This window comes from Mirounga angustirostris, unplaced genomic scaffold, assembly GCF_029215605.1.
Source record: "Mirounga angustirostris isolate CCGP_5_RB_7025 unplaced genomic scaffold, mMirAng1.0.hap1 SCAF_8, whole genome shotgun sequence".
NCBI lineage: Eukaryota > Metazoa > Chordata > Mammalia > Carnivora > Phocidae > Mirounga > Mirounga angustirostris.
The window spans coordinates 46,031,244-46,043,405 of NW_026991716.1; the positions used below are offsets into that span (position 1 = coordinate 46,031,244).

Here is a 12,162-nt window from a genome sequence, read left to right on the forward strand (position 1 = left end):
CTGTGGGTGGAATATAGAGGCCTCACTCAGTCCTGACAAACAAAAGATTCTGCTGCAAGCATTTTGGGATTCAGCCCCTCAATGCCAAGGGCACTCATCTTACCCCCTCCTACTTAAAGATCAAGTTGGGCATTCTTTCTTTTCATCTTCATGGGGCTCTCATTCTCCTGACTTCATTAGACCAAAATATAAAATTTCAGGAAGGGGGGGAGCTTGCGCACCTTGAAAAAGGGAGCAAGTGCTGGCTGCTGACCCTTGTGCAGGACTGAAGCATCACGGATCTCCATTTCAGACAGTGCATTTCAATTCTTGTCGTGTGCCTTTGTCCATTTATATAAAGCAAAGAGTGCTGAGTGACAGCCCCAGTTAGCCTGCATGAGCAGATCCTAATAAACCCTCCCAAACCCCAACCTAAAAAAAAAAAAAAAAAAGCCACATGCCTGTTTGCCTGCGGCTTATTATTAAGACACCTTCTCAGCTTAAACACTTAAAAGCTAACCAAATGAAATGGCAATTAAGACTAAATTACCCCTTCTATCTCTGAGATGAGTCTGTGGGGCCAGCCAGTTCTTATGAGATAGACAGGGCTGGAGAGCAGACCTCGCAAAGCCTCAGTATTGCGGGCATGTAGCCACTGCTACCCCCTCCAGGTGCTAGAACACTTGGTGCAGGAAGCAGAATTTTGAACGAAGTAAAGCTCAAATACTGTTTGAAAGTCGAGAAATCCACCGAAGAGACAGAGATAGGTGTGCACTGCCTCCTTTCTGCCCTCTCTTTGTAAAATATAACTTTCAAACATTTAAGGATTATTTGGGGGTAATAGTGTTCAAATATCTGGTGTCACTGCTAAATGGTCTACAAACCCCCCCGCCCCCATCCAGCACTGTTTCAGAAAGGGAAGAAGGAAAACACAAAAGAGGGGGGAAATGGGCTGGGTCGGAGAGTGCAACACAACGTTTTACCTAAATGTAGATTCTTGTCACACATCTTTATTCTCTTGTATTTTTCTTAAATATATTGCCAGTTACACCATTTCTTTATGATGAAAAGTTGGGGCTGTCCACCGTGGCTGCTTATTTTAAAAGCTGCTGAAAGTGTAAGCAACCGCAGGGTGTTGCCTTTCAAAAAAGGGAAAAGAACCCAAATTCGATGTAAATATGGAAAGAGCAGTATTGTTTCCACTTGGGCAAAGGCAGACACCCCAATCTGGGTGAAATTGATTTGGGTGCTTGCTGGAAAAAGCAGCTTTCAGCATCTAGGGAGTGGAACCAATAGGAGGAATGAACACTTACTCATGTAAAAGGGAGCTTTAATTAATATATATTTCTATCTCTAATATACACATATCGGGGCTGGATCTTTATCTTCACAATAAAATGTGTGCAAATGCCCTCTGTAGAGATGAGTCCCCACCTCAGTCAGTATAGAAAAGCATGATAAAGGTTGGAAAAAATGGATAAAAATGTTGAAAGAACCTCCAGTTCCTTATTAGGCGAAGATACAATATTTATTCCTTGTCTCCTGGGATAAATCTCTTCTGCCTATTGTCCTCCCAGTTCTCAGTGCTGATGCTTAATTTTCAAAACTTCTATATTACCAAGGGACCTACGACATCAGCCAAAGAAATACTCAGCAAGTACAAAATCTGTTCCAGGGAGCTGCTTTTGTGCAGAGGGAAAATTTTGTTCCTACAGGTTTTTAAGTGGGTACGAGGCAAGGAGCTATCTGATCCGGGCAAAGCCATTACAATTTAGATCTCTATCTATAGAACATTTTTTTTTCCTTAAAAAAATTGGAAAATACAAGAAGTTTGGATTTTTTTCCCGATTCTTTTTTTGGAGGGGGAAATTGCATCGTAAGCTTTCGGAGAAACCCAACATGTCAACTACCTTTCCGGGACTAGTCCACGATGCCGAGGTATTATTACTTTTTTTTTTTTTTTTTTTTTTTTTTTTTTTTTTGAGCGCGCGTGTGTGTGGCGGCGGCCGCGGCCGCGGCGGCAGCTCTCCCTGTCTCTAATCTATATTGGACCGTTACGTTTAATTATAATCTGGCTTTCGGGGGAAGTTAGGGAAGGAAAGGGGAGAAAGTTCGTTATGACATCTGTCGCCAGGAAGGGCAACTCTCTGCCACGTTAAGAAACATTTGCCATAATGAGGGGGAAAACATAATCCTAATAATAAAGAAAGGGAGGAGGGGGGTGAGGAGAAAGAGATAGAGATGGAAAAAAGATACTCAGAAAGGCGAAGTAAAGAGATTGATGGGGGGCGGTAGGTGGACGAGGGGGGTGGGGGAACAACGCACCCCTTTTGGAATGGGCTTATTCTAGGAAAGTGAAGCAGAAAGGGGGGTCGGATTCCTTGCCTCAAGTGGTTCAGGAAATGAGCGAGTTGAACGATTTGCACAGACTGGATTTTGTAAATATATGGATAATGATTTTGAGCAGCTCTGGCGGAGCAGCTTGGCATGGACAACCGCGGAATCCCGGTGTTGGGACCTGGTGGCGGTGGCGAGACGCCGGCCCGCGCTCTGTGCGTGTGGACTCTGGTTCTGCTCCCCGCCGCCCCGGAGTCGGTCGTAAACCTGGCTCCCGGCGCCCAGCTCCCCGTGCAAGTTAGGCAGGGGCTGTGTGTGTGTGTGTGTGTGTGTGTGTGTGTGTGTGTGTGGTGTGGTGTGTCACCCGCACCTATATAGGGTGGGGGATTTTTTTTTCCGCCCTCTCGACTGTGAGGACGAGGCCGCCCACCCCCAGTTCGCCTGCTCGCAAAGTCTCTCTGGCAAAGGCGCTGAGCCGGGGCTGCAGCTCGGCCCCAGCCCTGCGTGCTCACCCTCCTTGGAGAGCCAGAGAAAGCTCCTGGCTCCGGGAGAGCGGCGCCTCGGTTGCAAAATGACAAACCTCAAGTTTTTCTGCTCTCCCTTTTCCCCCTCTTCCTTCCAGATACGTCACGACGGATCAAACAGCTACCGTTTGATGCAGCTTGGCTGTCTGGAGTCCGTAGCCAATTCCACTGTCGCCTATTCCTCCTCCTCTCCTTTAACTTACTCCACCACCGGCACCGAGTTTGCGTCCCCCTACTTCTCCACTAACCACCAGTACACCCCGCTCCACCACCAGTCCTTCCATTACGAGTTTCAGCACAGCCACCCAGCCGTCACCCCCGACGCCTACTCTCTGAACTCGCTCCACCACTCGCAGCAGTACTACCAGCAGATCCACCACGGGGAGCCCACCGACTTTATTAACCTGCACAATGCGCGGGCGCTCAAGTCGTCCTGCCTGGACGAGCAGAGGCGGGAGCTGGGCTGCCTCGATGCCTACCGCCGCCACGACCTGTCCCTCATGAGCCATGGCTCTCAGTATGGAATGCACCCAGATCAAAGACTCCTGCCAGGGCCCAGCCTGGGGCTGGCCGCCGCGGGAGCAGACGACTTGCAGGTAAATAAGCATGCAGCGAATTTGTCTGCGCCCTCCCCTCTTTGCCCTCCCCCTCCCGCTCGATTAAAGCTCTAACTGTAAACCTCCTCTCCTCGCCTCTCCTCTCCTCGCCTCGCCTCTCCTCTTCTCTCTGTCTCTCTCTGTCTCTGTCTTTCTCTCTCTCTCTCTCTCTCTCACACACACACACACACACACACACACCACTTATTATGGAACGTTATCAAAACAATTAGAGGAGGCGTGTGCCATTCTGTCACTCTCATTGGATCAAGGCATTTCACCTGGTCCCCGGGGAGTCTGGCTACCTGCGGGCCCCACTTTCAGTCGGTCTGCACAGAAGTCAGTTGTGAATCCTCATTTCTGTCCCTGAAGGGATGGGGTGGAGGAGATCATGGAGGCTGGGTTGAGCCAACTGGACTCAGAGTAAGACCCGATAAGATGATGACCAATCGCACCCTCAGTCTCTGCGTTTTACTGGGTCTACCTACCTGTCCCAGGTGCTTGTCCCAGACTGAGCTTGTGGAAACTTACTAAGAATTGGGGGGCTGGTTTGTTCTGTAACTTTGTTGAGCTCTAGCAAAAGTTTCCCCGAATATACTAGATTGCTGTGGATAGTAAAGAATTGCAAATGAAAGTCTCAAAAATTTACACCAATCAAAGAATCTGCACAATGCACTTCACCAGGTTGTGGAGTTGAGCCTAATTCTAAGGAGCACCCAATCCCACCACCCAGCTGAGTAATTCACAACTTTATTTTTCTCACCAGGTTATTAACTTTTACACAAGATGCAACTTCTTTAAAAGAAGGAAATGAAGAAATAAAGGAAGGGGAAAGGGGAAAGAAATAAGAAGGGAAGAAGAAAGGAGAAAAGGAAAGGAGGGATGAGGGAGTGAGCAAAAGGAGAGAAGAAGGAAGGAAGGAAGGAAGAAAGAAAGAAAGAAAGGAAGGAGGGAAGGAAGGAAGGAATCCAGATACTATGGAGGCCATCAATCAGAGGATCTCTCTCCTACTTTCTTTCTTAATGTATTTTTGCACATTCTTTGCCAACAATAGAATTTATAATTTTGCAAACATATTGTCACAGCCACATTTCAAACAAATAAACCCACAAATATCCAAAAAAGAACTCAAAAGACATGAATTTGTAGCTTCTTTTGGCTGAAAGGACAACTGTAGCTGAGTCCCCACTTTTTCAGTCCGCACAAAGCTGGCTACCCTCTCCACAGCCTCCATAACGAAAGGGAAGATACTCCAAGAGCACAAGTTGGAGACGTAAGAGATCCCTTGTTGCGCACAGAAAATCTTTGCCCCTCATTTACCTCCGAGCAAGGGATTATTTTAAAATTAAAGTGAAAGCCCTTACAGTCCCAACAAAGAGCCGTGGGCGCAAGATCGGCACACAAGAAAAAAGATTTGGCTCCATAAACCTTGACTTTCTACATTTACATTCACAAAATAATTTTATACGCTCAGAACATTTTTACATTTTTCACAAGGATCCCCTTATGTCTCAAGGGGGAAAAAATCTGCCATTGAATGCTTAGCTCAACTAAAACCTATTTACTCCTTTTAATAGCCACGTCTGCTGCTGATTTTTTTGTATCTGTACAAATTTTTTTTCTGTGCTAGGCACAAAGCCGGGCATTTTTCAAAAGAGGGGATTAGAACATTTGCAAGCACCAGACAAAGAGCGAATCCCGTGAAAAAGAACACCGTAGTTTATCCAATTTTCGACTTAGTGCCATTCAACTGGTCATTTATGCAATGTCATCCGACCAAACAACATGTTTTACTTATGAGGGGGAAAAGTTTGTTAAGTGTAGAGACCAAGATTCGTTTCTTCTAAGAAAATAAACATCTTAACAGTGCGCCAGAGAATGGGAGGGAGAGTGGTTCGCTCCCTTGGAGAACTTCGGGACCCTTTACCTTCTACATTTCAGATATTTTGAGACCTTTTTTTTTTCAGTCTATGTCTTTTTTATATTTATAGTATTTTTTTTTAGTTTATTGCTCATACTGAGGGAATATTCATACCGAGAGAAACACTCCAAGATCCTAGAAGAAATTGAGGAGTATGATATGTGATATATTTATGTATCTATGTCTAGAGACATATCTATATATGTACATATCATTGTGTGTGTATATATATATACATTATATATATATATATATATATATATATATATATATATATATATATATATATATATGAAGCCAAGTTGTAAATCTGGCAAGTTATTTTCTTGCACTCCTCCTGGACTTAGTTGGCAGAATGAAAAAGAAAGAGAAAAAAGTAATAGCTACTTTTAAAAAGAGAAATAGGGAGGGGATGTGTGGGAGAAACCCGTCTCTCTCCTTTTATTTCTTCCTTTTTAAAACATTCATCAGCATATGCCTCATTTCAAATGCAACAAATGTAAATATACTTTTCCCTGCACAGAATTTTAAGTGAAAGTCCAATGGTTTGCAGGGCGGTCTAAGTCTGCCTAACAGATGCAAACAGTCTTGTGGCTTCAGTTCCATCTTTGAGTCCCCTAAAAAGATTTGCTATGGCCAACAAAGGAAACTGTCACACCTTTTCCCATCACCGCTTTAATTTATGCTCAGTCTCCAAGTTTTTTTTTTCATATTGATTTGATAATCACTTTAAGGCAGAACATTTAAAATAAGAAAGAGCTCGTGAGTAGGTTGAAAAGGGGGGTCTTACAGGCCTGCCTCAATATGGTGAAAATGGGGAAGCGAGAGGGAGCCAGGGCTGTAAAGGTTGTTTTGTAAAGTGGGTTTTTATTATGCACCGACTCTCTCCGCATTTACTTAACTCTTCACGGGCTGTTGGGTAGGTTAACACCCTTCAAGGCCTCTTTCATGTCCAATACCTCGTTTGTTTGTAAAGGAAAATGAGCCTTTAACACATTTCAACTCAGGGGGAAAAAAAGACAGAGAGAGAAATTTTTATTTTTCTTAATCAAAAATCAGCAAACCCTTTCCTTCTTCCCAGCTCAAATGAACCCTCAATCCATTAGGAGCATGAAGATCTACAGTGAGTGAACCTGAAGGTGTTTCCTCTCTAAGGCATATTTTGGGTAGGATACTCCTACTTCCGTGGTAAAGCAGAACCAACATCAGATATCTTGAAGGCTGCACTTGTAATGGCTCCTCTGAGCTCCCAGAAACCCACAGTGCCAGACTTGACACTTTTAGTGTAATTTACTCCACGCAGAAAGTGCCGTGGAGACTGTCTGTATATATGCTATGTGCCTTGATGGGGACTCAAAGGGCTTCTCATTCCCTTATGCCAAGATGAAAGGCACTCAGGTGCTTTGAAGTGTAATATTGTGTGGTGCTGCAAAATGCATACCTTAAGATTTATACAACTTTTAGATTGTGGTTTTTCTGGCACTTTTTTCCCTTAAAATCATGTGTGCTGCCAAACTTGCTCCAGCTCAATGGTTGCTTTTAAATGTCTACTACGGGGATATGGGGTTCAGGAGTGGGGCAGATTGAAAGACTTAACTCATGTGGTCATACCTATTAGAATCTATTTGAGTGATTTTACTTATTTTTCTTTTATTAAGGGCTCCGTGGAAGCCCAGTGTGGGCTTGTTCTCAATGGTCAAGGTGGAGTGATAAGAAGAGGTAAGTGACATGTTAAAACAAAACATTCTTCTCTCATCTGATACTTTGTTTTGAAGATCTGGTGGTGTTTTAAGTATCAGATTCCTTGTCTGATGATCAAGAAAACAATTACTCTTGGTTGATTACTTTTGTCTTACACAGGCATACTCCTTTCCTTCATTGAGGCTTGAACCCAGCCTGTGCCCCAAAGAACTATGATAGAAGAAATTTGCTGTTCTTCATGGAATAGTGACCGAATAAAAGTTGGGGGGGGGAGGAGAAAAAGAAAAAAGAAAAGACAGGGAAAAAATCCTTGTCACACCTCCTTTCCCCATCACCACATCCTCAAGCAGAATTTCTGGTCTCTTTTAGCCCTGAATGTGCCAGCCACAGCCTGGGTGATTGAGGTGATGGTGTTAGCTTGAGGCTTTGAAGGATTCTATGAAAGACTAGATTCGTTGAGGCTTCAGGGAAGGCTAATGAAACACCAATATTGTAGCTGCCCTTATTTTTCTAAGTGTCCAGAACATTTCTTTCTTTAAGGGAGGTGGGAGGAGGAGGTGGTGTTAACTGTACCGGATAAAGCTTTCTTGTTCCCATCTGTTGAGGAAAACATCTGAATCCAGAGTTACCCATGGAATTGGAAGGTGGGGGGAAGGCAAGAGTCGAGAGCTGTTGATTTTGGCTCAGACACTGAAGGGGGCTGCATCTCAGATGTTCCATTTTGACAAAAGGTTTTGAACTATGACATTTTAAGGGCCTCAAGGCAGTGCAGATTTTGCTAGCTTCCCCAGTTAACTGTACCCAGAGCCTCTGAAGCTTATTTTCCTAGCAAAGCTGAGTAACCCGAGGAGCACACAGGCAAGAGGACCAGCTGTTATCCCAACTTCATACGAATTAATAAGATGTAGCCTATTCACCAGGACTAATTCCAGCTTGAGGGCCGCAGTTGTGTTCAGTAACTGAACGACTAAAGACTGAGTCACTTCTGATGGAACCAAATAAATGTCCTTCAGTCCCTGTCCATCCTTTTCAAAGCTTATCGAAAGATTCCAGTGCTTTTCCAAACAAAGCAATGGATTCTTTCATGTTTAAACTTCAGGTTTTACAACCCACTGTTCAATGTGAAATTCCATTTAAATTGAGGAGTAAAGAAAACAAAGATTGCCTCTCTTTTGGAACTTGACGATTGTCATAGTGGATACTTGGAACTTCCACTAAATGTAAAATAGCTATTCGGCTCCATGGAGATTTGGAACTATTTTTTCAGAAAAAACCATTAGTGTTGCTCCATAAGGATTTTTTTAAATGAGTAATATTAGGCTTGTCAGCCAAGCTAATGTTCAGCCATGTTGAAGTGACATGAAATAGGCCCAAGACTAAGGAAAATTGAAATAAATACACATACTGTTGAAGGGAGGGGTTAAAATGCATGGTGAAAGAGGGGTCAGGTGTGATCCGGGTCTGTTGGGGCGGTCACGCTAAAGGTGAGGCTGAGTACTCTGGGCGCACGGAGATTTCGGTGGTGCTGAAGGACAGCGCCACTAATTAGCGCCCAGAGCCGGCTCCTCCCAGAGCGCGACTGGCGCTACTGCGGTCGACGCGTTCAGTTCCGCACTTGCTCCAAGATCACCTTCTCAAATGCTTGGAAATTGCATCAGATCTTACAGTAGCTGGCAGAGGGTGGGAATTATTTGAGACCGAGGGCGGGAGCTGGCAGGGAGGTGGCTGTGTAATCAGTTGAAGTTTTTGGAGAGAGATTTAGGGGACACCCGCTCAGCATTCCCCAAGAAAGGCCTACGCTCTTGGGTAACTACAAAATGGGAACTGCCGTCCTGTCCTATTAGAGCCACAGAAATGGTCTTCCTTAGGTGATGTTTTATTGTTCTTGTAGAATTTGGTGTCACTTCGTTTCACCTGAAAATCAGCGTGGAGCCTGTGATTTTTAAACCAAATATTGATCTTTTAGGAGAACAGCATAGCTCCAAAGAGAAAGGGATGGTAACTTGGGGATTCTATCTGTATTGTTTGACTAAATCCCAGTCCTCCCCTTCCCCCCCCACCCCGCCACCCCCTGCGAAGGAATTCAGAATTTAGCTGCTGAGTTTATTCCATTTCCACATGTCTTAGAGAAAGGCCAATTAACTTGGTTGAGCCCGGGAGACCAAGTGTATGTCTGTTACTCTGAAATAATCAATGTTCATGACAATTTACAAATGGATAGCAAGGAAGTCTTGCTTAAAAGGTTTTGTACATCCTGCTAGAGTCTGCCCAGCCCCTCATCTCAGGACTGCCAGCCCCTCCTCTCAGGACTCCCCGTTTTTTGAAGAAAAGCTAAGGAAGCCCCTTCTCTCTCTTGTCATGGTAGTGCACTGGATTCTTAATATAAATAGCTCATGTCACCTTTGTTCATCAAAAACCAGGAGGGCACTAAGTCAAGCACTCTGCCATATCACCATATTGTGCAATGGTTTTGTTTAGATAGGAATGTCTGTTTCTCTTCTAATCCATGTTTACAGGCGACTCTCCATGGGAAACATGATTTCTTGAAAAGCACAACTTTTTTGCCATTTTTCCTCCCGTGCTAAGTAAGTTCTCTGATAAACTTACGTTTCTAATGATTTCCAGAATTTACTGTGTGAGGAACAAAACAGATTTCACTTCCAAAGACTCCTGAGTGCTCTTCTAGAAGAAAGATCTCTACGTGCCCCATATGAGTTCACCAGGGAGAGGCTGTCCTGGTTTGCATGGTGTGTGTGTGTGTGTGTGTGTGTGTGTGTTTGGGGGGGGTTGTTGGGGAAGGCGTTCAGTTCTTTAAATTTGGCCATTTCTATTTGCAACACAAAATACCATTTCTCTGACTCACTTCGGTAAGTGGCAGTTACATTGTTTTTGCTTATAATGAAGGCCGTGTAGCCAAAGAAAGTGCGGAAGAGGGGCAGCGGCAAGGTAATTACCGCCCAGATAAAATATTTGCCACCGCCTCGGAGGTGCAGCTCCTGCGCGCTCACTCTGCGCGCTCACTCTCGCTTAATGGTGTGCGCGATTTTGCCCGCAGCTCCGCCATCCAACCATCAGAACCAATAATCTTTACTTTACCCTGTGCTCGCGTATCGATAGCTTCTCTCGCCTCCGGCTTCGGCTTTGATATGTTAATATTTCTGAGTAGCAAATTCTGCAGAGATCATATTAATGTTGTACATACAGAGTGGAGCTTTGCCTTCGTTGAATATTCAGATACTGGCTTTCAAAAGGCGTCTCTTGAAGAAATGAGGCTTCTATTTACAGGAGTCGTCTGTGTTTTTAATCATTAAAAAAAGAAAGGAAAACCCACTCTTCTTTTCCCCATGAATCTTCTGAGGCTCCCTCATGGCCTCCTCCCCTTTGTCAGGCGCTGGTCCCTTTCATTTCTCTCTCTGAGAATTTAATAGTAGGAGAACAATGTTGATGATGATGATGATGCTAATAACGAATGGATCCAGATTGGAATGGCAGGGGTAGGGGTTCAATTGGGTAGGGGGCTGTGGCCTTCAGACGAGGATGGAGAGGAGATAAGAAGACCCAGCTTTTCCATATTTGGGTGGGAAGTGACATTTTGGCCCTGGTCTTTTTTGAGAAATCGGAATGGCAAACTCAAAAAAAAAAAAAGAAAAGAAAAAAGTGAAGAGGGGAAGCGCCCTTGTTTCGCTTTGTGATCACTCTGCCTTGCAGCCCCAGGCTAATTTCAGACGCTTAAATACCGCCATAGCCTCTGGGCCACGCGGAGAGGGAACGGACCCGGCCACGGGCAGGCAGGAGCACTTTCCGGATTGCCCGTGGCTACACAAAATACAAACTACTTTGAATCAAAACATTTTTGGGGAATTAATATGATCTGAACTCTGCACGTTTTAAGAGAGCTGGAGTTTGTCAGATCGCTTAGAGGTGACTGGCACGCCAAGGAGGAGGCATTTACGCTGCGGTACAAACATTGTCAGATCTGATTTAATTTTTTAAAAATGCTTCTGTGAAACGGAGTTTAGCATCAATCGTCCAGCCTGCCAATAACTGGGTGGATGGACCTGACCGCTCTTCCCTTCTACAGCCCCCACAGCTGGCTGCCCACGGGCTGCTTGGGCAGGAGGATGAGCTGCTTCTGCTTTTTCAGTTTTGCGAGGACCCTGAGCTTTGGAACTCGAGTTAGAAAGAGGCTCTGGCTCTTTCAGCGGCTTCCAGAAGGAGTAAGATTGGAGTGGGGTGGGAAGGCTTCTTCCTCTACTTTTGTCAGGGCCCCCAGAATCTCTCTTTACTAGAATCGCCAAAACTCATCTCTATAGCTCATGCATTTTGAAAATACAGCCAGAAACACACCTCTCCCGCCTCTTTAGTCCCCAAATACACATGCTGCAGGTTCGGAATTCAATCTCCTTTATATGAAGACTAAAATTCATATACCAAAGTATCTATAGGCATGGTTTCTTAAAAATCTTTTTTTTTTTTTTTTGCGGGGGAGGGGAACTCCTTTTCCGTAGCCTACTGCTTTCTCTCTAATTTCTTTATCGCTGTTAAAATAACCAAAAACTAAAGCACTCCCTGCATTGAGAAATGGGGATTAATTCACACACACACACACACACATGCACACATGCACACACACAATTACACACCCACCGCCACATTAAAGCAGTGTCTCTCCGTGCAGACCTCCCTTTCTTTTGTTCTGCTTGGAATCTGCACACGGAGGAGCGTGTTCAAACCTGGTAATTCACTTATACCTGTAAGGGTATATCCTCCCCTCAAACAGCGCAGTTAGCGGCTGATGCATCCTTTGAGGCCTATTTGATTGCAATTAAACCACTATCCCTTTGCTGTTTGATTACAATTAATACATGCTGGGGGGGTGGGACGGAGGAGCAAAGAGGGGATTACCCGAGGGGTTTGGGATGGAGAAGGGCGAGGGGCTAGAGAGCAAGCAGCCGAGAACGATCCTATCCCACCCAGCTTCCACGCGCACCTCACAGAAATGCACCCGCCAGAATAAACAGGGACAGGAAACTCCTATAATCGCTTACACATTTTTAATGTGTCAGAAAAAACGAGCGATCACTGGAGATGAAGAAGGGGAGAA

At 44.7% G+C, this 12,162-nt stretch overlaps 1 protein-coding gene across 1 annotated transcript in view; it reads left to right on the forward strand.

Annotated features, from left to right (window-relative positions):
* The first annotated feature begins 1,878 nt into the window (after window positions 1-1,878).
* The window catches only part of TFAP2D (transcription factor AP-2 delta), a 61,187-nt gene continuing 50,903 nt past the window's right edge, over window positions 1,879-12,162 (forward strand). The window contains exons 1-3 of the mRNA XM_045866016.1: window positions 1,879-1,917; window positions 2,939-3,436; window positions 7,016-7,076. Coding sequence (XP_045721972.1) covers window positions 1,879-1,917; window positions 2,939-3,436; window positions 7,016-7,076 — 598 coding nt within the window. The remainder of the gene's footprint in view (window positions 1,918-2,938; window positions 3,437-7,015; window positions 7,077-12,162) is intronic.